This window comes from Macrotis lagotis, chromosome 1 (genome assembly GCF_037893015.1).
Source record: "Macrotis lagotis isolate mMagLag1 chromosome 1, bilby.v1.9.chrom.fasta, whole genome shotgun sequence".
Taxonomy (NCBI): Eukaryota; Metazoa; Chordata; class Mammalia; order Peramelemorphia; family Peramelidae; genus Macrotis; species Macrotis lagotis.
In genome coordinates this window covers 50,637,850-50,665,837 of record NC_133658.1, presented here as the reverse complement: position 1 = coordinate 50,665,837, position 27,988 = coordinate 50,637,850, and the positions used below count along the sequence as shown (strand labels likewise).

Here is a 27,988-nt window from a genome sequence, read left to right as displayed (position 1 = left end):
ATATTTACAGGGATAAATTGGGGAATCTCAAAATGGAGGGCACAAGCATGAGCTTTTATCTATATTTATTTAAAAGAATATATTAAGAATTAAAGTCTAGGGGCGAACTAGGTGGCGCAGTGGATAGAGCACTGGCCTTGGAGTCAGGAGTACCTGAGTTCAAATCCGGCCTCAGACACTTAATAATTACTTAGCCGTGTGGCCTTGGGCAAGCCACTTAACCTCATTGCCTTGAAAAATCTAAAAAAAAAAAAAAAAAAAAAAAGAATTAAAGTCTAGAAAGACAATAAGCTTTAATCATAACTTTACCAAGCCCTTGTTTAAAAAAATCACAAAGGCATTAACAAATCCCACCACCCTGTCTTTTTGCAATACATGATTTTTCATAACTTTTTTTAAAAATGATAATGGGTTTCCTTCTGCGATTTAGATCAGGATTCTGAAACTAATGGACTTTGTATATATAGTCCAACAATGCTTAAATCTGGTGCCAGCCAGTAAAATCTAAAGAGGGTAGTGACTCTCTGCATGTAAGAGATGCCTTTACTCAAATAAATCAACCAACCAAAATAGTCACATAACAGTAAAAAGATAGGAAATCAGGGGTGAAGAAAAAATTAACTGCTCAGATTATGACTGAAATATAGGCACCCCACTGGGATCTAAGAATTGTGTTTGAGCATTACTGGCTTGCTAGTAGTCACAGTTCTCTTCTGACTTGCTGTGGGTCAGCTGCATGTTCATGGAGTAGCTTGGGAGATATTCCATGGTGTGGGGTTATTAAAACTCATAGTAGTCTGTTGTTTCATGGGATAGGCCTCACTAGTATTATTTCAAAGGCTCCCAAGTCATTGGCAGGATAGGGGTGCTGAAGCAACTGTTGGTGCTGGTAGGAGCCCTCTCCACTATTCTGGAACTGGTTATTCCAAGTCTGGTTGTTCCATCCTGGCAGGTTTCCAGAAGGATTCATCATGTAGTCCTGGTGAAATGGAGAGTAGAAGCTTATGTGCTCCCCAACAGCTGATCCATTCTGAACCATACTGTTGCCATTCTTTGACCACATGGTATCTTTCTGCCATCTCTTTGACTTCATTCTCTGGTTCTGAAACCAGGTCTTGACCTGTTTATAAGTAAGGTTCAAATTTTCAGCCACATTTCGAATCTGCTATGGGCTGAGGTATTTTTGCTCCACGAATCTACTGTTGAGTACATTTAGTTGGGCCTGAGAGAACACTGTCCTCATCTTGGGTTTTTTCACAAGGTTCTGATCTTCTTTTCCCTGATGGAGCTTGGCCTTGTTCTGGGATGAAAGGCTATTTGAAGTTGGGCTAGTAGCAGAGTCAGGAGTATCTTGAATAAACATATCCATGGATGAAGGAGGAGCAGGAGAAATTGCTGTGTTTGGCTGGAGCTTTTCCGAACTTTGTATTTGGAAATTAGAGTAAGGGCCTGGGGAGGTAAATGGCTCCATCTGGGACGCGGAGATCCAAGTGTTGTAAGGGCAACCGGTATGGCCTTCGGGCCGGCAGGACTGGCATTGCTGTGCGTGAGAGCAGGAGGTCATGCTTTGGGGAAGATGCTCGAAGGAAGGGGTCCAACCTGAGCCGTCGCATTAAGTCCAGGAGCAAAAGCCTTGAGTGAAAGGAAGGCACAGTGCTTTGCAAAGGAAAACCAGCACTACAAATGCAAAACAGCCTTTCAAAGAAAAATGGAAGAGAGACTCCAAAAATGACAAAAGCTGTGCCTGGCCTAGGAAGACCGGCCTAAACCGGAGGGTGTGAACTTCGTAATTATTATTTTAAAAATTTTTTGTTGTTGTTTTTGCAAGGTAATGGGGTAAAATGACTTGCCCAAGTTCATAAAGCTAAGTAATTATTAAATGTCTGAGGTCACATTTGAACTCAGGTCCTCCTGACTCCGGGGCCAGTATTCTATCCACTGCGACACCTAGCGGCCCCTCCAAGTAATTATTCTTTAGGGTAATCTGGTCTATCCAAAAAACTCTTTGGGCCTCTTATCACCTCCAGGATGTAATCTGAACTTCTTTGTTTAGCTTAAGTCAAATCAACAAACATTTATTTATTAAGCATTTGTTAAGTTAGAAAAGAAAGATATTCTCTGCCCTCATTGAAATTATAGTTCAAAGACAGAAAGCTATATATACATATACATATATAAAAGGAAACTAAAATCAGGGAGGGGAGAGGTGGAGAGAGCAAGTATAGATAGATAGATAGATAGATAGATAGATAGATAGATAGATAGATAGATATAGATACAGATGATAGAGATAGATTAGATATAGATATAGATTAGGTATAAATATAGATGTAGATATAGATTAGATGTAGATATAGATAGATATGATAGAGAGAGATAGAGATAGAGATAGAGATAGAGATAGAGATAGAGATAGAGATAGAGATAGAGATAGAGATAGAGATAGAGATAGAGATAAAAGAAAGCTAAAATCAGGGAGGGGGAGAGGTGGAAAGAGCAGGTACCCATCCATGGGTTGAAGGACTAAACTTGGCTAGCCTGGGTGCTTTCCTTAAAAGAGTAGGATTGGAAAAAAATGATAAAAGAGTTAAAGGTGAGAAATACTATTTCATGGAGAAAAAGCAGCTGAATCAAGGTGGAGCCCCATACCAACCTATTTCCAACCTATTTCTCCAGTCTCATTAGACATTTCTCCCCTTTGGACATGCTTTTGTCACAGGAAATCCCACAAGGCTCTGGAGGTGTCCCAGAGTTCTGAGATCCCTCGTTCTGAGTCTGTGAGTGAATCTCACATAAGGAATCATCTCTCAGTCAAAAGATCTTTATTGATGCTTAGAAAAACAATTGGAGTCCAAAGGTGGATCAACTAATTGACTGCCTAGGGGAGGGGGAGAGAAATGTATTTAAGGAGAAATTTTGGATGTCAGCCTGGTACCCATAGGCTCTGGAATTTTCCACTTGTGAAGTTCCCAAAGTTCAAAGGAAAGAGAGGAGGGAAATCAAGGAGGCGCTGTCCAAGGTCTTCTTGTGCTGGGTTCCACAGAGACAGTGCTTTCCCAGGCTGAGGTCAGCTTGTACCCATGTCAGAGTTTGAAATTCTCCCTGAGGCTCCCCTTTCCTATCCTATAGTTTCCATAATAAGGAGGCAGTTTCTCATGAGTGAGAGAAAAGCTTTTTCTATAATCTGCTCTTCACAAGGTCAGCCCAGCAAGGGTACCAGGTTTAATGGTTGGCTTTGGAAGGGCACAGAATTTTAATCATCTATTTTCTGGTACACAAAGTCCAAGTTAAGCACCCGTATTACTGCAGTTAACCCCATCACGATGATCCAACCAAAGCAGATTCTCAACCTTGAGAAGTCACCTGTTAGCGGACACTCAGACTCCCTTCATTCCATCACCCTTCTCTACGCCTTTGCATTGGTGGGTCCAACTTGCCTGACGAGCATGTTCCTTACCCCCAATTCCTTGTGTCCCCATCTCTTCCTTCGTGATGTAGCTGAAGACTTCTAGTTCCTTCCCTTCCAAATAATGTTGTGCTGTTGATGTTATTGTTACTGAGTCCTTTTGGTCGAATCTGACTCTTTGAAGTGACTCCATCTGGGGTTTTTCTGGCAAAGATACTGGAGGGTGGAGCGGCTAGGTGGTGCAATGGATAGAGCACCGGCCCTGGAGTCAGGAGTCCCTGGGTTCAAATCCGGCCTCAGACCCTTAATAATGACCTGGCTGTGTGGCCTTGGGCAAGCCACGTAACCCCATTTGCCTTGCAAAAAAAAAAAATCTAAAAAAAAAGATACTGGAGGGTTTGCCACTTCCCTTACCAGCTCACTTTACAAATGAGGAAACTGAGTCAAACGCAATTAAGTGACATACTCAGAGTCACACAGCTAGGAAGTGTCTGAGGTTTGAACGCATCTGATCCAAGGCCCAGCGCTCTTATCTGCTACAGCGCCAACTGCTCCTACTTTGTACTGGAAGATGTCCCTAAAGTCTTAGTGCAGTTTGAAGCTATTAAAGCATAAATCTTTTGGAGTCTATTCTGCATAGATTTGTATTTATTCACTTTTTATTGATGTAGTTGCATTGCTATTTGTCTCCCTGTTTCTCATCATATAGGAATGGTTTCATTCTTGCTATTTGTTATTCTCACACAGTGAGCACTTAATAAATGTTGACTGATTGTACACAGTAGGCTCTTAATAATTGCATATTGATGGATTGATTGATTGTTCCACTGCCCCGGGGCACAAGCAGGCCACAGCGCGGACCACGCGGTCCAGGAGACCCTACCTCAGTGGGCTCAGCGCGACATCCCGCTTCTCCGGGCTCCTTGGTAACCGTTGCTAAGGGAAGGCGTGGCCCTCTGAGGAAGTCGACTCTACGCATGCGCGACCCTTCCCCCGCAGCCCGGGCGCCTGCGCACACGTGGGTGGTTGGGGCGGAAGCCCGGGACGGCAAGATGGGGGATCCCGAGCCAGAGTCGGAGCAGATCCGCCTGAAGTGCCTGCGGCGGGACGGCTTCTTCACGGTGCCTCCGGAGGACAGGGTGCGTGTGTGCGGGAGAGTGTGCGGCCGCCGCGGCTTTCCCTCAGCCAGCTGCCCTGTTGGATGGGGGCCCGGGCCGCCTCGGCAGAACTACGACTCCCAGAGTCCCTTTCGGCGGGAGCCGGGGAGGGTTGTGTCATTTCCTGCCGCAGGGGGGGAGGGACTCCAGGCTGGGCCCTCCCCTCCGCCCTAAGAAATTCCTTTTTATTTACTTATAGGAATAAATTATGAAGTAAAAAAAATCTTTTGGGCCCTTATTGATGAGCTAGGCCGATTCTCAGATGGGGAAACTGAGGTCCAGAGGGGGGAGACCACGGGGGGGGGGTCGGCGGAACTAGACCTCGGGTCTGCGTACTTCCGGTTCCGGTCCACGCCCCCGACCACCCACAACAGTGAGCAGGGCAGGGCGGGGGGCTAAGCTGTCAGATTCTTAATAGAGGGAATTGACTGATTTGTTTTTTAAAGAAAGATTTTATTTATTTTGAGTTTTATAATTTCCCCCTCATTCTTGCTCCCCACCCCCCCCACAGTAGGCATTCTGTTATCGGTTCCACGTTATACATTGATCTCAGTTGAGTCATTAATTATCTTTAGATAATTAATAATAAAAATAATTGGTAATTAATTGTCTTTAGATATGTAATAAGATTCCGTGTTTATTTCTTGAATTGTTGTGGATTCAGGTGTGAATTGGGCCGTGATCTCCAAATTTGAGGTTTGATATTCAAATCCAATCCGTATTTGACCTTTGAAGATCTCAGTTATTATTCTCTCTGGTAGCGTAAAGATGCCTTTACTGGGCAACTTTTTCTGGTTTTTTGATCCTTGTGGTTCCTCACAGGTCCCTTAACCTCCAGTCCCAGGACTGACCCACTGCTATCCCCTTGCTTGTTTAAACATGGCCTTACTTATAGGTTTGGTTTTTTCCTTTTTCAAGGCAATGGGGTTAAGTGGCTTGCCCAAGGCCACACAGCTAGGTGATTATTAAGTGTCTGAGGCCGGATTTGAACTCAGGTCCTCCTGACTTCAGGGCCGGTGCTCTATTTATTCACTGCACTACCTAGCTGCCCTTGTACCACGTAGACGTCCCTATAGCCTTACCTTTTTTTTATGTTTTTGCAAGGCAAATGGGGTTAAGTAGCTTGCCCAAAGCCACACAGCTAAAGCCTTACTTTTTAACAAGACCACTACAGGAGAAGGCAAGCGGTATTAGCTACTCAGATGAGCTGCCTCATCTTCCTCTCTTCTTACAGCTGGGACAGTGTCGGAGCGTGAAGGAGTTTGAAAAACTGAATCGGATTGGGGAAGGCACCTATGGTATCGTGTGTAAGTATGGGCTTGCTGTCGGCCAGGAGTCTATGAAGCTCTCCCTCAGGTTAGAGAGCAAAGCAGGGTTGGGATGGAAAGGTTACCTGATCCTGGGCTAGAAAGAATACAGGCAGGAGGACAGTTAGAGGAGAGAAGAAGGGCATGGGCTGAGGAAAAGGTCATCCTAGACTCTTTGGTCCTACTTCCACCTTCTAATCAGTTCCCAAGTCTTGTCAACTATTCCTCCCCATCTCCCCATTCACACCAAAACCCCCCTAAACTCAGACCCTACTCACCTCCTGTCTGGACTAATACCATGACTTTCTCATTGGTCTTCATTCCTTCTGCCTTTCCCTTTGAAATCCAGGCTCTATTCAGCTGCCAAGTTGATAATCCCTAAAGGGAAATTCTGATCATGCCAAAACTTGAGTGGTTCCATTTTGCCTCCTAGCTCAAACTCCTCTGTTTGGCTATTTAGAGGCCTTGACGTTCTCTCTCCAGCCCATCTTTCTGGACTGGTTCCCCATCATTCCCCTTCTTGCATTCAGCATTCCAGCCAAACTGGTTGAGTTGTTTTCCCTTCTAGGACATTCTGTCTCCCCTTTCTATAAGTTTGTCCACTGTCCTCCCTGTGATTGGAATACTCTCTTTCCACCTTTCCTTGGAAACTCTAGTTCCCATTAATCTCAACTATTAGAGGCTCAGTAATTGGTGACTTCTCTCCTCCATTACTCTCTATTTATATTTATTTGGCTACTTGTCATCTCCCCAATAGGAGGTAAGTCCCTTGAGGGCAGGGACTGTTTCATTCATGTCTTTGAATCACCAGCTCCTAGCAAATAGTTGATTGCCGGCTTGGCTTGAATCCCGATGATTAGGAAGTAATGGTTCTCTGTCCCTGGCAGCACCTGTGTTAGAACAGAACAAGAGAGGACTTGGGGCTCTGGCTTTGTGTTTTCCATGGGTCTGTTATAATTTCAGATCGGGCCCGGGACACCCAGACAGATGAAATTGTGGCCCTGAAGAAAGTTCGAATGGACAAGGAAAAGGATGGTGAGAATGGTTGCCAGAGACCTAGTCAGTGACCTAATGGGAGACATATAAGTGAGGCTGTTTTAGAAATGCAAAGCATCCAGCTAGCTAGGTGGAATGGTGGATAAAGCACCAGCACTGGAGTCAGGAGGAACTGAGTTCAAATTGACTTTGATACTATCTCTGTGATCTTGGGCAAGTCACTTAACTCTGTTGTCCCACAAAAAAAATTATAAGAAAAGAAATGCAAAGCCTCTATATTTCTTATTGGGAACTAATAGTTAACAGTTCTGAACAATCCTGGGTGAGAGGGAGATGGTGCAGGGAAAGCCAAGAGCTGGGCTGGGGAGTCCATACGCCTGGGTTCTAATTCCAGCACTGTCCATAATTAGCTTGTTGAGCCAGGATCAAGCATTTCACTTCTTGGAGGGTAATATAGTGACCTAGCTACCAACTGACCACAGTTGTGGAATAAAATTCACATTTAGCCCTCTGTAAAAATGAAATACTAGGGGCTACTAGGTGGCCCTGGAGTCAGGAGGACCTGAGTTCAAATCCAGCCTCAGACACATAATAATTGTATAGCTGTATGACCTTGGGCAAGTCACTTAACCCCATTGCCTTACAAAACAAAAATAAACAAAAAATGAAATACTAAACTTAAGTGAGGGCTGGTCTTATATTGAACATTAATGGTTGCCTTAGCAGCCAGGTACTTTTTACCAACAGTAATTGAGCTGGAGAGCACTCAAGAAGCCACATCTTTCCTTGGTGGAGGATAAGGAGGAAGGGACCCCTCCCTGGTTTAGGGAGGAGCTGTGTGAAGCTCGTGCTATTGTTCAGTCAGGAGCTGGTCAAGACCCAGGGCTCAGGAAGGGGAGGTTTGTTGTCCTGGGGTCAGGGACCTGAATGTATTATTTCCTTGGGGCAGGAATCCCCATTAGCAGCCTCCGAGAAATCACACTACTTCTCCGTCTTCGTCACCCCAACATCGTGGAGCTGAAGGAGGTGGTTGTGGGAAACCACCTGGAGAGGTAACCAGTCCTGGTCATTCTTATCTTATTGGGATAAATCTCCCTCATCCCTGCCCCCACAATCAGTTGTGGTTTCTACTTTCCACTCCAAGGTTGTGACTTTCTTTCTTTCTTGTATCTTTACTTTCTTAGACCGAAGATCCATCCGTTCCCTCAGTCCTCTCTCTCCCTCTAAGATTGGCCCTTTAGAAGGACGAGGTGGCATCAGGTCACTGTGTCCCCTTTTATCTCTTCTAGCATCTTCCTGGTGATGGGTTACTGTGAGCAGGACCTCGCCAGCCTCCTGGAGAACATGCAGACTCCCTTTTCAGAGGCTCAGGTATGTGTGGGCTCCAGTCTCTTTATTCTTGGTGTTAAAACTACTCTGCACTCTATTGGTGAAGAACCAAGCACCTTGGAGAAGCCCATGCCTCCTATGTGCTAGCACACTGGAGAGTTGAAGGAAAAAAAAATCCCAATCCCTGAGTTTAAGGAGCTTAAATTCATAATGACAGAAAGCAGATGTCGGTATTAGTTATGTACAATGTAATTTCCAGGGGAGAAGTTAAGTAGTACCTAGGGAAATCAAGGTAGGCTTCTGGTGGAAGGTAGCCCTTGGAATTTGAAGGATTCTAAAGGCAGGTGACTAAAAAAGGAACTGGCGCCCTAAGAGATGCAGTAAGAATTTAGTCAATCATTGGACAAGTATTTATTAATTTATTTGCATGGGACCTAAAAGGGAGTTGGGATGATTCAGAGACAAATGGAAAGTGGTCCTGCCTTAAAAGAGCTCACCTCAAAGAATTTAGGACGTCTTCACTGAATTGACAACACTGCCTTCTTTTCTTGATGGGTCCTTGTTCCTTTCCCCATTGCAGTACTTTACTCTCCATCCTCCTTTCCTGTGTTCCAGGACACTGTCCCTTTTGGTATCATGTGTAGTTTTCTAGCTAGGCACCAGAATCCAGTAGTGGGGCAGAGCACTTGACCAGGAGCCCTTCCTCAAGCCCCCAGAAGGACTGATCATGCCTCTCATTCATTGACTCTTTCCCCATCCTCACCCTTACAGGTAAAGTGTATCATTTTGCAAGTTCTCAAGGGCCTTCAATATCTTCACAAAAACTTCATCATTCACAGGTGAGGAGCCCGGGATGTCTGAAAGGTCTGTAGGAGGCAGGTTCTGAAAGAAAGAGTGTGGCAAAAAAAAAAGAAATAGTGTAGCATGCTCTTTAGAGATGGTCATTGGGGAATAAGGCTGGATGGGTAGCAACTTCATCACCAGTCCCATGTCCTCTTGTGCCCCTCTCCATATAATCTTATCTTCCCAGTTGGAAGAGTATTGGAATCTTGGGGGGGGTTCCTCCATCCTCTACCATTCTGGTAGTCCTGAGCTAATCAGGGCTTCCTGAGTAACCTGGCTTGAGTCACAAACCCTTTTGGTAGTTGGATAAACCCTGTGGAACCCTTGACATCACATACGTAAGATTACAAAGAAAACCAAGTATGTTGAAATACAGTTATCAGGGCAGCTAGGCGCAATGGATAGAGCACCAGCTCTGGAGTCAAGAGGACCTGAGTTCAAATTTGTCCTCAGATACTTGCTAACTGTGTGAACCTGGACAAGTCACTTAACCTCCCCCAAAAAAGAAAATTATCAAAATATTTTGAAAAACAGGTTCACAGACTTCAGGTTAAGAACCTTTGATCCAGGGAATAGACAAATAGAGACCAAAGCCCCCAAAGTAGACCCACCCCAAGTCAAAAACAAGGTACCTTCACCTCTTCAGCCCAGAGGAACCGCGGGCTTGAAAAGGACTTCCTCCTCATCTTAGAACAGTCACAGAAATTGGCTCCCCTGGGCATGAGTGACTTTTATCTTTTCTTGTAATAACAGGGATTTAAAGGTTTCCAATTTGCTTATGACAGATAAGGGCTGTGTTAAGACAGGTGAGTATCTGGAACTATGGTTGGGGGGGAGGGGGGTATGTGTCTGTGTGTCTGTGTGTGCCCTACTTGTACACTTTTTACACCTGCATGCAAACATGTGAACCATTCAGACACTGACATCCCTCTGACAGGGCAACTGGCATTCTAGCTTTTTGTTTCTGAGACCCGGAGCAAGAATTTCTTAAACACTTGCTAAATACTTAACTCCTTGTCAACCGATCCAACATTCTGGAAAGCACTTTGGAACCCTGTCCACGGCAACCAAACTAATCATACCCTTTGATCTAGCAACACTGCTGCTAGGTCTGTGTCCCAAAGAGATCATAAAAAAGGGGAGAAACCCACCTGTACAAAAATATTCATAGCACCTCTGTTTGTGGTGGCAAAGAATTGGAAAGTGACGGGATGCCTGTCAATGGGGGAATGGCTGATCAAGTTGTGGTACATGAATGTGATGGATTACTGTTATGCTGTAAGAAACGTTAAGCAGGATTAGTTTCAGAAAAACCTAAAAAGACTTCCATGAACTGATGCTGTTTGAAGTGAACAGAAGCAGGAAAACACTGTGCACAGTTACAGCCACATTGTGAGATGATCAGTTATGATGGACTTGGCTCTTCTTAGCACCATCATGATCCAAGACAATTCTTTTTTTTTTTAGGTTTTTTTTTTTTTGCAAGGCAAACAGGGTTAAGTGGCTTGCCCGAGGCTACACAGCTAGGTAATTATTAAGTGTCTGAGATCGGATTTGAACCCAGGTACTCCTTGACTCCAGGGCCAGTGCTTTATCCACTGTGCCACCTAGCCGCCCCAGTGTGAGACAATTCTAAAAGACTTGTCATGAAAAATGCCATCCATGTTCAGAGAAAGAACTATGTGAAGTCTGAATGCAGACCAAAGCACACGATCACTTTTTTAAAAATTTTGTTTTTTCTCCTGTTTTTCCCTTTTGTTCTGATTCTTCTTTCACAACATGAGTAATGTGGAAATAGTAATCATCTTAAGATGATTGTGCATGTACAATTTATATCACATTACTAGTTCTCTTGGGGAGGGGAGGATGAAGAAAAATGTGGAACTCAGACTCTTAACAAAAATGAATGTTGAAAACTATCTTTACATGTAATTTAGGAAAAAAATAAAATACCATTAAGACACCAAAAAATCCTTAATTCTTCTTTCCCATTTCTCTCCCCTTTTTTGGCAGCTGATTTTGGCCTGGCCCGGGCTTATGGTGTTCCTGTGAAGCCAATGACCCCCAAAGTGGTCACTCTCTGGTGAGTCAACCTTGAAGATTCTAGGAGAGGAAGGCTAAAGGGAAAAGGGACAGGGAAGGGAATAAGCATTCATAGGGTGGACACTTCACACATCTTAGCTCATTTGATCCTTCCTACAATCCTGTGCTCTTGTGCACTTCATTTTACTGTTGAGGAAACTGAGGCACACAGAGGTTAGGTGACTTGTTCAAGGACACCAAGATGGTATCTGAGGGGACAGGCTGCTTTCTGGGCTTCTCTACAGAACCATCAACAAGTGAACTGGTCAGGTTCCCTAAGACAGGCCAGATCCCAGAGTGGAGATGTCAGAGGACTTGGAAGGAAGGGCTGCTGATACATAACAAAGGACACCAGGAACCAGGGCCGTTTTCAAAGGAAAAACAGATCCACAAGACAAAGGAAGCCAGTAGTGGTCAGGGTTATCTCCTGTAATTCAGAGGTCAAAGCCTGCTAGCAGTCTTGGCAATGTAAACAGACCAAGGGTTTGATTTGTTGACAGCCATGGGGAGCTGGTTTTCCCTGGTATATTTTACTCAAGATTCGTGCCCCACCATACTCTAAAAGAACTCAAGAGAGAGTTACTTCTCTGGTCCCTCTGTTCCAGTGTGATGGACTGTCCCCTTTCAGGGGCTCTTGGGGGCAGTGAGGGAAGCACAGCCAATGCCACACCATCTTTGTGTGGGACTATTTGGCTCTAAGATGAGCCGGTGTAGGTGACCGATTAGAATAATCTGAAGAGAAGTGGGCTGGTAAAGAGAATCATCTGGGTTGGGAGGTTCTTCCAGCTGCCTTGACACTCTTCTCCTAGGAGGGGCCATGCCTTGCCTCCACGGCCAGAAAAGAGACTTGATCAACCCTCTCTAGTGAACTGACAGATTGAAGCAGATTGATCAGACAGCCAATAAGCATCAGCCAGGCAGTGGGCAAAGTTCTGAGGACCCCAAAAGATACAAAAACCAGTTCCTGTCCTCATGGAGCTTACAGTCTAATGGGGGAGGTAGCATGCAATAACCATACAAAGCAAGCTGTGTAGAGGATAAATAGGAAATAATTAAAAGAGGGGAAAGCACTGGAATTAAGAGAGTTGAGAGAAGACTTCCTGTAGGAAGTAGAGTTTAGTTGGGGCTTAAGGGAAGCCAGTTGATGAGGCAGGAGAGCAATCCAGGGCGGATTAGCTGGAGCCTAGAGACAGAGGGTCTTGTTCATGGAGCAACCAGGAAGCTGGTGTCACTAAATGGAAGAGTCCATGATGGGGGCTAAGGTGTAAGAAGATGGGGAAGGTAGAAGGGAGCTAAGTTTTGAAGAACTTTGAAGGCTGAACAAAATATCTTGTATTTGAACCTGGAGGTGATAGGAAGCTATGGAGTTCATTGAGTAGGAGTGACATGATCAGATCTTTGCTTTAGGAAAATCACTTTGTTGACTGAACAGAGGATGGCTTAGAGTAGAGAGAGACTTGAGGCAGGCGGATCCTCCAGCAACTGCTGTTCTAATCAGGTGTGACATGATGAGGGTCTGCATTGCAGGGATGGGGAAGGGGGCAAGAATGGAATGTATTTGAAAGATATTGCAAAGTTAAAATCAACAGGTCTTGGCCACTGCTTGGATAAGGGGGTGAGAGAGGGTGAGGATGACTCCCAAGTTATGAGCCTGGTGGGGGGGGGAATGGTGTTGCCCTCCACAGGAATAGGGAAAGTGTGGGTTTGGGGAAAGGTTCCAATTTGCATATGTGGAGTTTAAATGAACATTCAGCTCCAGATGTTTGAGGAGCAGTTGGATGTGAGAGTGGAGGTCAGCTGAGAGACTGGGACAGGATAGGTAAATTTGTGAATCAGCGGTAAAGAGATGGTAATTAAATTCATGTGAGATGATGAGCTCACCAAGTGAAGAAGTCTATAGGGAGGAGAGATGAAGTCAGGGTCAGAATGCTGTGGAACACCTATGGTTAGAGGGTGTGATCTAGATGAAGGGCCAGCAAAGGAATGATCAGACAGAGAGATAGGAAGAAAGCCAGGAGAGAGAGGAGTATCCTGCAGAGAGATCCAGGAAAATGAGGATTGACAAAAGACCATTGAATTTGGCAACTTAGAGATCTTTAGTAACTTTGGAGAGAAATGTTTCAGTGGAACAATAAGGTCAGGAGCCAGATTGAAGGGAGGGAGAAGAGAGAAAGTGGAAGTCCTATTGTAGATGTTCTTTTGAGGAGTTTAGCTACAGAGGGCAGAAAAGATTTAGAGAAGTAGATAGCAGGGATGAAAGTACAGAGTGAAGTTTTTTCCAGAATAGGGGAGAGATGGGTATGTTTGTAGACATAAGTGGAGTGGGTGAGGTTGAAAGTAAGTGATGGAGATGGCAGAGGGGGACAGTATGTAGGAGAAGAGGAGATGGAGAGCGATGGGTAGAGGGGTTAGCCTTGGTAAGGAGTAAGACTCGCATGACAGGGGTGAAGGAGGAGAGAATGGTCAGAGACCCCTGAGTAATAGGGAATGAGAAGAGAGTTCAGTGAATGGCTCAATTCTTTCTATGAAATGAGACAAGGTTCCCAGTGTCATGAGGGCCCAGTTGAGCTTATGTGACATAAATTCTTAGCAGACCCACTCATGGTTGCATGATCTTTCTACTTTCCCTTTAGCTGTGCGTGTATGAATGAAGAAGAATGGTAGCAGTGATCCAAGACTGAGGCGGTGTGATAAGGGGATTAGGGCTTCTAGAGAGAGGGCAATCAAGAGTTGAATTGGTTCACCAAGAAGCCAGGATGGGAAAAGAGGAGAGAGTGACCAGTGCAGGGATAATAGGCTGGGAGAGAATGGGGGGGGGGACGACTCAAGGTTTTGAAGGTCATGGTAAGGGTAAAGAGTAAGGTAATATAAGGGATAGCAGAGGGAGAAGTGAAAACCAATAGATTGTGGCCAGATAAGGAGATTTCAGAATTTCTGGATATTTGTGGATGATGGCAGGATCAACAGTATGGCCATCTTCGTGTGTAGGAATAGTTCATGAGAGGGGAATAAATAGGTTGAGGGTATTTGAGGGAGAGTCTGTATGGATGTTGAAGTCCCTGATGTGAGGGAGGAGTTGGGTTGGAGAGAAAAATTGTAAAATTGTAAGCAAGTAACCTGTGACCCACCAAGGAAGAAATGACCTGGGTGTGGGTTGTTTTCCTTCATTGTGCAGGTACCGGGCCCCCGAACTTCTCTTGGGAACAGCAACACAAACCACCAGCATCGACATGTGGTAAGGAGTGTTCTCTTCCTCCTCCTGGAAAGTCTTGAAGTGGGAGGATGGTTGCAAGGCCAGGCTGGAGAAGGAGTTCCTAGTGATCCATGAGGTCATTTGAGCTGCCCTGTCCATGCTATGCTGGGTGATGTCCCAGGGAAATAAGACTTCAGTGTGAAAAGTTGGGTGGAAAATGGCGAGATGCCATTTGATCCCTTGGGAGTAAGGGAACGAATACACTGAAGATCTTCCTAGAGAACAAGCCATTATTCTGTGAGGGGGTCCCTGCCAGAGAGTGGCCAGGGCCCAGGCCATCAGCCCCCTTGCCCAGAAGGCTCTGCCTCATTCCTGTAGTCACTAGCTCCCTTCAGGGCTTGACTCCGACTCTACCTCCTACACAAAGCCTGTCCTGATGCCTTCGGTTAACGTTCCCCAGCCCCAGACCACTCTGTGTCCAGAGTGTCCCACTCCACAGAGTGTCCCAAAAGCCTCAGTGCAGCATGAAGCCTTACTTGGGTGTATTGAAGGATATTTCTCTCAGTAGAACGTAAGCCCCTCGAGGCCAGAGACAGTCTCTTGCATTCATACAGCCAGTGAGGAAACAGCCCGTTGGACTCTGAAGTGATAAAAAGGCCAAAGTAATTATGAGCCGACTTTTGACTCTTGGAGTGCTCAAAGCATTAGGAGGGAAACCCTGGAAGGCTGCGGGGCGGACAAGCTGCTCATCACTCAGTGGTCCCAGAATGGAGGGGGCTAGGCTTTCCCTCCTCGAGCTCTTCAGCAGAGACATTAAGCTCCCAGTCTGCCAGGGGATTGTGCCTGCCCTCAGGGAGCCCACAGTCTAAAGGGGGAGACTGGAAGTGGTTGTGGACCATACAGTAGAGAGGGAGGCCCCCAGTTGAGGGGAATCAGGAAGGGCTTCTTGTAGAAGGGAAGAGTGTAGTTGGGACTCAAAGGGAGCCGGGAGATGAAGATGGCAGAGAAGATTCTGGGTGTGGGAGGAGCACCCAGGGGGCCGGTGTGGTCCAGGGACCATTGTGAAGGGCGGCCTTGCAATGCCAACCAAGCATTTTCTGTTTGATCCTGGTGGTGATTAGGAGGCTCTGGAGTCTGTTGAATGGGGGGAGACATAGGAGTGTCTTCTCCTCGGGGAGACTTGAAGAAGGAAGGCAGTCAGAATGCTATAGCTTTGGCGCAAATAAGAGGTGGTGAGGGATAGCACCAGGGTGGTGGCTATTTGAGAAGGGGGCACTTATGGGGGGGGTGAAGGTAAAATTGGCAGGATCCAGTGACAGATAGTCCAAAGTCAAGGAGGTTTTGAGTCTGGGTAACTGCAGGGTCAATGGTGCCTTCCACAAGAATAGGGAGGAGAGGAAGCAGGGAGGATGAGGGAAGGATGAGTTCAGTTTGGGGCAGGTTTATTTTAAGATGTCATAGGGACATGTAATTGAAGATGTTCAGTAGGCAATAGGAAAAAGTAATTGAGGGGCAGCTATGGTGCGGTGGATGGATCTCCAGCCTCAGAGCCTGGAGGACCCAAATACAAATGTGACCTTAAACATTTACTGTGTAGCTCCAGGCAAATCAACCCCAATTGTCCCCCCCCCCCCCAAAAAAAAAGGTCATTGAGAATAAGGTCTGGATAAGTATATCTGAGCATCATCAATCATCCCCAGCGGCCGTGGAAGGCGGTGAGATCACTAAACAAAATAGAGTGGAAAAGTGAAGAGGGCTCAGAGCCCTGGCAGATACCCATGGTGGTCAGACAAGTCGGAGCAGGGTCACAGGAACCTAGAAAGAGGAGTGTCTCGGGGAAGAGAGTGACTGTGGGGTCAGAGCCGGCAGAGAGATCCAGGAGAATGAAGAGGGAGCAGAGGCTGTCCAGTTTGTCCATTATGGGATTGCCTGTCACAGTTTCAGTTGAGTAATGATGATGTTGGAAGCCAGACTTTAGAGAGAAGAGAGAGAGAGAGCAAAGGGAGTAGAGGCACCTATCGTAGATTGAATCCTCGAGGAGTTCAGCCTCAGAAGGCAGAATGTTGGGTACAATAACTTGAAGGGATGGTTGGTCCAGAGAGGATTTTTTGAGGATGTCTGCAGGCAACAAGGGAAGCAGTCAGTAGATAGTGGATAAGACGAAAGAGGCAGCTGCCGATGATGGGCCGGGAGGAGGCAGTTGTGCGTGTAGAGGAGTGGAAGGGGCTACCATCTTGATGTGAGACGGGTGAAGGAGGGGGTGCCAGGAGTCCAAGTGGTCCGGCAGGGAAAAGAGGGCGCTTCAGACAAAAGACCCCTTTGTTTTCAGTGGAATATGAACTGAGAGGGAGGGAAAAGGGACAAAGGGAGATTTGAGAAAGGGTGAAAACACTGGTGAGAGAGCGCATCAGTTAGGGAGGGGTCAGGGGATCACCTGGCCACAGTGAAGGCCCAGCTGAGATCGTCTAACAGACTTGAATTAGACCGGACCGGTCAGCATGCTTACATGACGAAGGCAGCAAATGGCCAGTGTGATTTGAGACTAAAGCTTGGCAGGGCAAGGTTGATGATATAAGGTGGGAGGCCTCGAGAGAGCAGTGCAGGGTTGAACTGGTTTACCAAGGCGTCAAGAGGGAAAAGGGAGATGAAGGTGGGTGATGGCCAAGGAAAGAACTGAGGGTTTCAGGGTTTGGAGGTTGCAGGGTGGATGAAGAATGGGCTGGAGGCTGCGAGGCAGGAGGAGATGTGGAATGGCACCAGGCTGTGATGGGGTGAGGGAATGCCATGGTTCATGAATCTGGAGCAACTGGGGGATTCTTGTTCAGGTCTGGGTGGGAGGCGATGGCCCTTGAGGACCCTCCCCCCATTCAGAATTCTGAAATTGATGTCTGGTTCTGGGCCAGACCCTGCCCGCCCCCTGCACCCCGGCATGGCGGGGTCCTGGGGATCCATAATGAGACCTGCTGCTTCAGTGCCCGGTTCTTTGGGTACATGAAGGCCCTGCAGGATGGAAGCCTCTGCTCCTGCTTATTGCCCCTCTCATCCTCCAGGGCAGTGGGCTGTATCTTGGCTGAGTTGTTGGCTCATAAGCCCCTCCTCCCGGGCAGTTCTGAGATCCACCAGATCGATCTGATCGTCCAGCTGCTTGGGACACCCAATGAGAACATCTGGCCAGTGAGTGCCTCGGAGCTGGGCCACACCACCCCAGTCAGGGTGGATGGGGCTGGCCCACCCCAGCCCAGGGGTGGCAGGGGGTGGATGGGGCTGGCCCAGGGCTCTTCTCACTCCCCCTCCTCTGCTCTTCTCCCTCCTCTCAGGGCTTTTCCAAGCTGCCCCTGGTCAGCCAGTACAGCCTGAGGAAACAGCCCTACAACAACCTCAAACACAAGTTTCCTTGGCTCTCCGAGGCAGGGTTACGTCTCCTCAACTTCCTCTTCATGTATGACCCAAAGAAAAGGTAGCCAGGGGTCTGACTGAGCGTGGGGGGCTGAGGGAAGGCTCAGGTCCATTGGGCTTGGGCCTGTGGGGGCGGGGGCTCCTGGCCCTCTGGGCTTGGTCTGCCCAGGGTCTGCACCTTCACTTGGGCATCTTTGTCTCTGCTGCCTGTAAGGACGTGGGGCCTTGCCCAACTCTGGAAAGCACTGGCCAGTCCACCATGTGGGAAGGGCAGACCCCCCAGATGCACCCGTGCACAAAAACATTTGGGCTGGAACCTTAGCCCCCCATTCTTCTGAGAGGCTCCTTGTCCTTCCATCTTCCCCACCAAGTATCCTCCCTTGTGGCCACGCACTCCCAGCAGCAGCTGTGAGCTAGCCCCGGGGTCTCCGTGGTTCCTGCCTCCTGTGTTCACAGACCTTCTGTCTACTCTTTGTGGGTTCCCTCTGGCTCCCAGGGAGCCCCCATTCCCTCTTCATCACCAACAGCCTGCCTCACTCCTTAGTCTTTCTGTTGCTGAGGCTCTTTGGGCTGAGAAATGGGACACTGTCCAGAAGGAGAGGCAGGAAGCCGGTGGGAGAGCCTTCTAAAGGCTTAAACCACATGGAGGTGGGGACTCTGGCGGCACCCCACTCAACCCCCTGTGAACAGTAGGCACATCATAAATGTTGATAACCTTTGCAGTGGCAGTATCTCTCCTTGACTAGGGCCACAGCCGGGGATTGCTTGGAAAGCTCCTACTTCAAAGAAAAACCATTGCGTAAGTTCTCCCTCTTGAGCCCACTCTCCCTGCCAAGGCCCGGAGGGTGGGTACAGCCGTGAGTCAGTCCTGGGAGCAGCCATGAGGGCGTCCGGAGGGTGAGCCCGGGAAGTGAGGTCTCTGGGAGTCGGAGAGGTCACGGCAGCTCCCACAGGGAAGCGAGGGGGCAGGGGAGGGCGTCCAGACCCCGGCCCCAAGGAGAGCAGTGTCCACTTTGCCCACAGCCTGTGAACCCGAGCTCATGCCCACCTTCCCTCACCATCGGAACAAGCGAGCCGCCCCAGGTGCCACCAACACAGGGGCTGAGAACCAGGGCAAGCGCAGCAAGCCCTGAGGTGGGTAGGCGGTAAGAGGGCCCCTCCTTATTTCATTGGGTTTAAAAAGGAAGAGGCCAAAGGGGCAGCGGCCCGTGGTACTCGGGGGGCCGGGCTGGCTGGGGATGAGCTGCCAGACTCTGGCATAAGTTTGTCCATCACCTTCCAAAACCATAGGCCAGGGGGAGGAGCAAACTGCTCCCCCCTCACCGACCTGTCTCTGCTCCCCACCCCCCCGGGACTCGCTGCCCAGAAACAGGAGCTCATCCCTGGGGGAGCTCACAAGGTCACACTCCCCTTGCTCCTCAGCCTCCCATCAGGAGAGGGTCAAATTATTTTGTTCTGCCTCAGTTTCCCCTCCCCTGAAGCCCACCTCAGCTGCTTTGTCAAAATTGGACATTCTGAATTGTGGTCCTCAAAGGTCCCCGTGGCAGGTCCCCAAAGCCAGCATCAAAGTAGCCGACTGGCCTGGGCTGTGGTGTGAGAGCTGGCCCAGCACAGCCTGGAGTGGCCAGCCGGCTAGCAATAAGCATCTTCAGCCCTAATAACTCAGACTGTCTTTGGATGAGCAGCAGGATCACAAGGCGGTGTCCCATGCCCATGATGCCAGAGCTCTTGAGGCAGACCTGAGCTGGTCCCTGGCTGGTCCCAGCTTGGCCGGTCTGAAGAGTTGGGGGACTCAGGCATGCTTTGTCCCCTCAAATGTTCTGGCTTCTGTTCTAGCACACATGGGAGGGTCCAGGAGCTCTGGATGTAGGACCCCATAGCTGGGGCAAGCCCACTCTGCTCAGTTTTCACACCTTCAGTCATGGTCTTGGGGTGAGGGATTATATTAATGTTGGTGTCCTTTGCACCACTTAGCTTCTCAATAAAATTCACCCCCTTTGTTCAGGTGCATCAGGTGGGTGAAGACTGATGTGTGGGGAGTCCCAGGAGAGATGGCTGGAGGCTGCCACTGTCCCACCAAGAACGAGGGGGGCTCCCAGGACTCGCCTTGGGGACTTCGGCAGACGCCGCCCGAATCCTCTGGCTTCTGCCCAGGGCTTCAGTTGGGGAGTCAGGAGGCCAGAATGGAGAGAATTGGTTCTCCCCACCTGGAAGATAGACACAGGGTTAGGGGAGCAGAGGAAGGACGGGTTGGACAGTTGCGTGTTCGGGTCACTGTCTAGATCTTATCTGCTTCCTTCTTCCCGGGAGATACGGGCGGGGGGCTCTGCCCTCCCCCCTCCTCCCCATCATTCAGCTGCCTGATGGGTCAGAAAAAGCCCCAGGACTGGGGTTGGTTTGTCCAGCCCCGAGGCTGAGCTCGCCTCAAGGGAAGAGAACCGCCTCAGGAGGCCTGGATGTCCCCAGAGAGCTTAAGGGAGCAGGCATGCTCTTGTGTCCTGGAGGAAAGACCATCCTCTCCTAGGACCCCGAGGGCCTCTTCAGCCTTCACAAGTGGGCCCAGGAGCTCTAGAGACTGTTGGGGGAAGAGACTGTCCTGTCCTGGAAGGGCCAGAATCGGACCCCCTCAGAACACTGGGCGAAGATGTTGATTCAAACGCAGCTTTTGAAAAATGTTTTTAAAATTCATCCTTGCTACTTCCGGTGTTTGGTTTTGTGAAATAGATTGTTTTGGAGAATAGCAGGGAAAGTGGGAGCTAATGGGGTGGAAGGGAGTAGGCAAGAAACACAAGAGAAGGGAGAGAAGACTCCCTGTTTGGCTTTTGCCTCCTCGTGAAAGCACCTAATGGTTCCTACCTGGAGTCTGGGTAGAGAGAGAAGGGTCTGTACCCACTCTTGAGGCCTGAGACCATCCGTGACACCCCCATGGGCACTTGTCACACAAGGCAGGGTCTGGGGAGACGCCCCCCCCCAAAGGCTTGGGCCTGGAGGTGGAGCTTCCCTTTGTCCCCTTCTCCTATGCCAAAAGACCCCTTTCGGATCATGGCATTGTAGGCCTGGAAGTAACAATCAGGAAGTCACTGGATGAGGAGCTTGTGGCCAGCCAAGGTCACCCCCCAAGCAGCAGAGTGAACTGAGATTGCCCCCCCCCCGACTCCAAGGCCATCCCTCCCTTTCTGCCAGTCGGGTTTTCCCTGTAATCTTGCACCTAGATGGGGGGGGGGGAAGCGTGGGTGGTGAGCCGGGCTCATTCACTGCACCTCACCCGTCACCTTCAGCACCAGCCCTTCATCCGGGCCGAGCGTGGCTTTTCCAGACCATCCCCCCAGGAGCTCAGCTCTGCCTTGCAGAGGTCATCCAGGGGAGGAGGGGACAGGGACTGGGCCGTCCCTGAGAGGGATGGCTTCTAAGCCCAGGGATTGGCCTTGAAGTCACCTGTCACCCCCTCCTAAGGCAGCTGGGGAGAGATGAGGACCACCACCCCTGCTGGGAGGATGTGCCTCTGCACAGTTCTCCCTTGGGCCTCCCTCCGGTGCTCTTCCAGGCTCTTTCCACTCCCCAAGCACAGACAGAAGTGCTTGCCCCTGGCCCAAGCCCCACAGCAGGACCCTGGCATTGCCCCAGCAGGGAGCCCAACGCCCACTCTCCCTCCCACCTGGATCCTACCATACACACCCTTTCTGAGAAAAGGCTGTGGACCCGAGTATTTTTAAAAAAAAAAACCCTTTATCTTCAAACCTGCTCCTTTACAAAGGACCACTTTTTTCCTTGAAGTGACAGGCTGACCTTCATCCGGGAGTGTTTTTGCAAATACTTCATGGTCACCCGGGAGGGGACATTTCTAAATCTGGAACTCTATTCAGCGGTAAACCCTGAAAACTTCCCTGGTACTGTCTGTCTCCTTTTTGCTGATTCTACTTGTAAAATTCCCCATTTTCCTCTCTTCTTCCACACCCTGCTTTTTCTTTAAATGCAGAATAACTGATAAAACAGGAAGTGTATATAAATAGAGTTGGGTTTTTTAACAGTCTCTGGTGGTGGGTCAATTCAGTGGAAAAAACCAAGAGGGATGGTTGCTCAATAGCCAGTGAAAACTGGGGCCAGGGTCTGCGGCCACAAGCCAACTGTTGGCGACTAGTGGCTGGGTCTGGCCAACCAAGTCTAGGGAAGAAGAGCACATTCTCCCCTCCTCCCCACTTGGGAAGCCTTAGGCCAAGCCCTTAGCCCCTTCTGAACATAGCCATCAAGGTAGCTGAGTCCCCATGAGGACAGGGAGACCCTGGACGCAGACATCCCAGCCCTCGGCAGCCACCCGGCCCCATCAGACCCTGGGCACCAGGCACCTCTGCCAGGCATAAATGCTCCTGACTGCATCCAGTGAAGAGGGATCCTTCTGGCTGCTCAAACTTCACCTTCCCCACGGCCAAACATAGCCACATCCCCCTGGGGGAAATAACAGGGAGAGGACAAAAATTTTCCACCCACCCTTCTCTCAAATAACTGAGACTATTGAAAAAAATAGGGTAGAGGTGAGGAGGAAGAGAAGAACAAGTTTCAGAGAAGAGGGCCAGATCAAATTTGAGTTAGATGAGGGGAAGACCCAGATGGACCAATCCTCTCGGCATCTCATGCAGTACCTGGCTCCCAGTAATCACCTAAGGGGGAGAAAAGAGGACGTTTGGGGGTCCCTGAGCCACCAGCTTGGGAACAGTTTGACGAAAGAACTAATCGAGAACAAGCGAAGAAAGTCCCCAGTGAACACTGAATCACCCCACATACTTTAATAGACAGCCACCAACACATGACAGGCCCATCGAGACCCGGGCCCTTCCTCCATGGTCACAACCCTCTTGGTCAGAAGGGTCTTGTGGAAAAGGAATGTTTCAACTGGGGTGGTCCGGGCAGGACAGAAGGGCAGAAATGCCAATGGCACCATTGGGTGGGGCCCTCCACGGCCAGAAGGCTGTTCTCTCCCACCCAGACACCGAAGGTTTCAGGGAGAGGGAGGCTGGTTTGATGGGCAACCCAGCTGGCTTTCTCATCACCTCACTAAAGACTGACTTTGCCTTCCATTTCCAAGAGGCAGAATTCCCTTGTGGAGTAATTGCAGCTAACATTGCTATAAAGCTTTAAACTTTTTCTAAGTGTTCTCAAATATATCACGAGGTTCCTAGGGCTAGTCTTCTAGGACCTAAGTTTCCTCAACAATACATGGGGACAATGAGTGACTTAATGAAGTTCACACAATTCAATGGTGGGAGAAGGAACTAGAACCCAGGTCCCCTCAATTCTGAACCCCCAGATGATGCTACCTCTGGCCTTTCATTTAGGTAGGGGATCAGGATTACAGACTCCTTCCTTTCCTACTGAGCTAGAGGGTTCCTATCTCCTCCATTAACCAGGAGAGAAGCCAGGTCTTTCCTTGGAGGGGGGAGAGGAGTCATACAATTTGGGGGAGTTCACCTTTAACCTGACATCCTAGGGCCTGACCCTGGGGGGACTCTCATAAAGCAGGGAGTCCAACTGGGTCCTCTGAAGCCAGAGACGTCGCTGCTTCTCACTCAGCAGCTCGTGTAGTGTGTGGCCCAAGCGGCAGCTATAGACAGCCTGGCAGTGGCTGGCATGGAGCTGGCAGCACGTATCACAGCAGTAGGCGGGCAGGGTGCCCACTGGCAGACAACTGTGAAGCTGGTAGCGCTGGGGCTCCCCACCAGATGCAGAAGGAGAAGTAGGGGCCCCTTCAGTAGCCTCAAGATGCCCACTGACCCTGATGTGCCGAGGGGAACGGCTGGGGCTCTTGGCCCCAGCAACTTCTGGGGTCAGCTCCCGCCGCAAGGCGATGAAGGAGAAGGTGGTTCTCTCTTCAGTGGGTTCTTCAAAGGCATCATAGGTCAGGCTCTCCTCCACTGACTCCTCCACACTCGGAGACTCCCAGCTGCTCCCGTTGTCCCGAAGCTCCCTGGCGCTGGAGGCCATGTGGCCGGTGCCCCACAGTTTGGCACTCTGTTCCCAGATAGGGGGCTGATAGGCCAGCTCTGGGGAGGGTGACTCTGGCCCAAGTAGGGGCTCACCATACAAGGAATCCTCCTCAGTACCTTCCTCAAGCAGGTCACTATATAAATCGATGCCAGCAGGATAACTAACTGCCTGCCTCATGGATGGCTCCGCAGTTCCAGCCAGCCGCCTCCTTAGCCGGTCCACGCACGTGTCCACGTCGCCACTGGCTCGGCGTTCCTCGATCAGCTCCTCTGCTGACAACAGGCTGGTTCCCAACTTGGTCAGGATCTCCCCTAGAATCTCACACTCCAACCTCAGAGCGAAGCAGCCGAGAGCCACCTGGATGAGCTCGTAGCCTGAGGGCGGAGTGACCACCACCAGGTGATGCTCATCCCTCCTGGTGTAGCCCATCTTCTGGAAGCACTTGGTGATGAGGTCCTCCGACAGCACACCCTTCAGGAAGTGGACATAGCCCCCGGAAAAGGTCTGGAATCAAAAAATACCCATGTTACTGTTTTGGGGGGTGCGTAACTCTTTCCCCTTATCATCAATAACTGAGATTTCTAGTCACTTGTACTAGAACCCCCCCTCTCAGAAACCCAGTGAAACTGGTAGTGTCATATCTTCATTTTAGATAAGGAAACCAAGGGTCAGAGAGGCTTCTTGACTTCCCCGGGGGTTACAGTATCATTTCAACCCCAGATCTCTTCTGACTGCCAGTCCAACACGTTTCTATAGATTGGGGTGAACCTGGATCTCTCATTGTCTTTTTTTTTTTAATTTTTAAAATTTTATGTATTTAAGGCAATGGGATTAAGTGGCTTATCTGAGGTCACACAGCTAGTGTCTGAGGTCACATTTGAACTCAGGTCCTCCCTCCTCCAGGGCCGTGCCACCTAGCTGCCCCCCAATCTCTTTTGCCTTTAAGTCCAACACTTTTTCTATAGAGGGGGTGTCTAACCCCTTTGGGTGTCTGTAGATAGAATTCCTGGGATCCACTGGGTAGAAGAAAAAAGCTAAAGCTCTCTTTTCCCTAAACCTCTGAATTCAATGGAGTATTGCCTTCCAAGTCTTACAAAGATGGCTCTGCTGGGGGGCTCTGCCAAAGGGGGATCACACCCGAGAGCAGGTGGAGCCCCTAATCTCTGGTTGGGGGGGGTGGGCGGGCAGGTAGGCGACGCTGCGAGGTAACCCGCTTTCTAGGTTGGCCCCCACTGTTCCCGGGGAGGCTGGCGTTGCCACAGTAACAGAGTGGGGGCGTTGCTCTCCCACGCTGCCCGAGATGACGTCACTCGGCTGGCTCCCCAGCACCCTGAATTCACAAAGTTGCCGGGGTCGGGCTGTCCGGGGAGGAGTCTCCTTTCCTGGGGCCGCCAGGGGTGGATGGGCCGAGGGGCCGGGAGGAGTGGGTGCGGGGAGACCCCCGCCCGCTCGGGCTGGCCTCTCCGGGCTCTATGCTCGCTCCCCTGCCCCCGGGGTCCCACGCTTTTGTTTCTGCACGTGGGGGAAACTGAGGCAGGGAAAGGGGTGCGAGCCCGGCTCCACCGGTCTACACCCCTGCTCAACCCGCTCCGGCCAAGCCGCCTCTTATCGAGGGGGTGGGGTTTTAGAGGACAGGTGGTCTGTGAACTGGGGCACCTTGCTTATGTTTTGCGGTGCTCCTCTCTAGGAGGTCCAGGGCCGCCGCCGCCCGGGGGCACCTTGCCCAGGTTGGGGGTGCCCATCCCTAGGAGGTCCAGGGCGGAGGGGCTCAGGCTGGGGCCGCCGCCGCCCGGGGACACCTTGCCCAGGTTGGGGGTGCCCATCCCTAGGAGGTTCGGGGCTGGGGCCGGGGCTGGGGCCGCCCAGGTTGGGGGTGCCCATCCCTAGGAGGTCCAGGGCGGAGGGGCTCAGGCTGGGGCCGCCGCCGCCCGGGAGCACCTTGCCCAGGTTGGGGGTGCCCATCCCTAGGAGGTCCAGGGCGGAGGGGCTCGGACTGGGGCCGCCGCCGCCCGGGGGCACCTTGCCCAGGTTGGGGGTGCCCACCCCTGGGGTGCCCACCCCTAGGAGGTCCAGGGCGGAGGCGCTCGGGGCTGGGGCCGGGGCTGGGGCCGCCCAGGTTGGGGGTGCCCATCCCTCGGAGGTCCAGGGCGGAGGGGCTCAGGTTGGGGCCGCCGCCGCCCGGGGGCACCTTGCCCAGGTTGGGGGTGCCCATCCCTAGGAGGTCCAGGGCGGAGGCGCTCGGGCCGGGGCCGCCGCCGCCCGGGGGCACCTCGCCCAGGTTGGGGCTGCCCGGCCCCCGCCCCGGCGCCTCTACCTTGATGGTGGTGAACTCCTTCCTCCAGGGGAAGAGGTAGAGGTGGACGGCGGCCAGCTCCAGCAGCTCGAAGGCCCGGCCGAGGCGGCGCAGGGCCGGGGCCAGGTCGCGGCGGCCGCGCAGCCCGTCGGTGAAGAGTGCCAGCGCGTCGTCCCGCAGCGGCCCGTGCAGGTCGAAGTCCTCCACCAGGATCTGCCAGAGCACGGCCCGCAGCGAGGGGTCCGCGCACACGCCCGCGCCGCCCCGCCGCCGCTCCCGCTCCAGGCACAGGCGGTAGTCCTCCGACAGGGAGCTGGCACCCATCCTGGGGGGGCAGGGTCAGTGCGGGCCCGCGCCCCCCGCCGCAGCCCCCGGCCCCCCGCGCCCCTACCTGCCCGGGTCCCCGCCGCCCGCCGCGGCGCCGCCGAGCCCCAGCCACCAGCCCCCGGCCCTTCCGGCTCCGCGGGGGGCTCCCCCCATGGGCCGGGCTCGGGGGCTGACGCACGTGGGGCGGGGTTTGGGGGTCCCGCCCCCTCCCCGCCCAGGCCCGGAGGTTAACCGTGAGCTGGCCGGGCGGGAGGAGGCGCGGGGGGCCCCGGTGCGTCCGGCTCTGGCGCCGGCTGGGGGACCCCGGGCCGGCCCAGAGAGGGGGGGGGCGCTCACGCTTGTCCTGCGCCTCCCACGTCGGGGAGGGGGCGCCGCCACAAGCACGCGGGTCGGGGCCGGGGGCCGGGCGTGGACTAGGACCCCCGGGGATGGCCCGGGCCAGGCGATCGGGGTGAAGGACTGGCCCGAGGCCACACAGCTGGTGAGGGCCCGGGGCCACAGCGGAACTCCAGTCCCCCCGACTCCGAGGCCAGGGCGCTGTCCAGCCCCCCGCGGCTCCCCAGAGGGCACTCCCCCTTGGGCGGGCAGTGGCCAGAAGGAGTCGGGGAAATCGCCCTCCCTTGCCAGAGGAAAAGAAGGTGCGCTCTGCCGGCTCCGCTCCGAAAGCGGGGTACCTGCACACCTGCTCCAGGACAAGCCACGCTCCCTCCACTGGAGGATGCGGCACACTCAGACCAGAAACCTGGACTCTGCTCCCAGCCTTGCCCCAGCCTTGCTCTGGGACCCTCTGTGTGCCTCAGTGTCCATCTCTGTAAAATGATGGGCAGCCATAAGAACCTAGGATCTTTTCTCGTTTGCAGTTTCCCTTTTGGCAGGGAAGGAGCCGGGAGCCTTCTGGCTCCTCTCCCCTAACCCCCAAAGCGCCCTTCCCGCAGACACCCCGTCTTCCTGGGACGCTAGGTGGCAATACTGGGCCACTAGAGAGGGAAAGTTGGTCTCTGACCTCCCTAGCCTGCCAGCATCCCCAAATGATCAGAGGTCAGAGCTGGAGGCAACCTAAAGGTTCTTGAGTCCGGGCGCCTTGTTTTACAGCTGAGGGACCTGAGGCCCAGAGAGAGAGACCCGAGATCAAAACAACAAATCAGAGCGGTCCTAACCCAGGTCTTCTAAAACTACCTCCGGGTCTTCTTCCAGGACCCCAAACAAAACTGTGTGTCCATGGACGTGTGTCCAATGACTTGGATGAGACTTGGGCAAGATCTGGAGGAGGAGGAGAGATGGAGCTGGGCAGTGACCAGTAGAAGCCCCTCCTTCCTTCCCTTTTCAGTTTCACTTGTACCTTACTCTTTTTTTCCAACTGATATTTTAGTTTTCCAGTTATATGTGTGAAAGTTTTTCAACCTTCATCCACACTCATACGCATATTTTTAAGTTATATAAGTTCCTTCCACCCTCCCTTCCCACCTCCCTCCTCTCAGCGGCAAACAGTCTGGTGAATATTGGACATACACATTTGTGTTTAACATGTTTATAGATTAGTCATTTTCTGGATGGGGAATAAGGATTAAGAGGAAAGAAAGAAAACCATAAGATGGGAAAGAAAAACATAAGAGGGGCAGCTAAGTGGGGCAGTCGATAAAGCACCAGCCCTGGAGTCAGGAGTACCTGAGTTCAAATCCG

At 51.1% G+C, this 27,988-nt stretch overlaps 2 protein-coding genes and 1 pseudogene across 4 annotated transcripts; 1 reads left to right on the top strand and 2 right to left on the bottom strand.

Moving 5' to 3' along the window:
- Positions 1-630: 630 nt before the first annotated feature.
- Positions 631-1,564, bottom strand: LOC141513306 (putative homeobox protein NANOG2; annotated as a pseudogene).
- A 2,848-nt stretch (positions 1,565-4,412) lies between these two features.
- On the top strand, positions 4,413-22,919 carry CDK10 (cyclin dependent kinase 10). 3 transcript variants are annotated; one of them, XM_074200842.1, is made up of 14 exons: positions 4,413-4,545; positions 5,798-5,870; positions 6,834-6,905; positions 7,816-7,918; positions 8,156-8,237; positions 8,967-9,034; positions 9,792-9,844; positions 11,052-11,121; positions 14,296-14,355; positions 17,364-17,487; positions 17,631-17,770; positions 18,456-18,508; positions 18,733-18,843; positions 19,715-22,919. In XM_074200842.1, exons 1-13 carry the CDS (start codon positions 4,459-4,461, stop codon positions 18,840-18,842), a joined length of 1,095 nt encoding a protein of 364 aa, XP_074056943.1. In that variant the 5' UTR covers positions 4,413-4,458; the 3' UTR covers position 18,843; positions 19,715-22,919. The 3 variants fall into 3 exon arrangements, with proteins under 3 accessions (XP_074056943.1, XP_074056958.1, XP_074056950.1); XM_074200857.1 differs by lacking the exon at positions 4,413-4,545 and adding an exon at positions 4,886-4,936; XM_074200849.1 differs by lacking the exon at positions 4,413-4,545 and adding an exon at positions 5,044-5,115.
- Positions 22,465-26,340, bottom strand: SPATA2L (spermatogenesis associated 2 like). Its single transcript, XM_074200831.1, has 2 exons — positions 26,003-26,340; positions 22,465-24,192 (listed from the first exon to the last, which is right to left on the bottom strand). The coding sequence occupies exons 1-2, from the start codon at positions 26,303-26,305 to the stop codon at positions 23,188-23,190; spliced, it is 1,308 nt and encodes a 435-aa protein (XP_074056932.1). The 5' UTR covers positions 26,306-26,340; the 3' UTR covers positions 22,465-23,187.
- Positions 26,341-27,988: the final 1,648 nt, after the last annotated feature.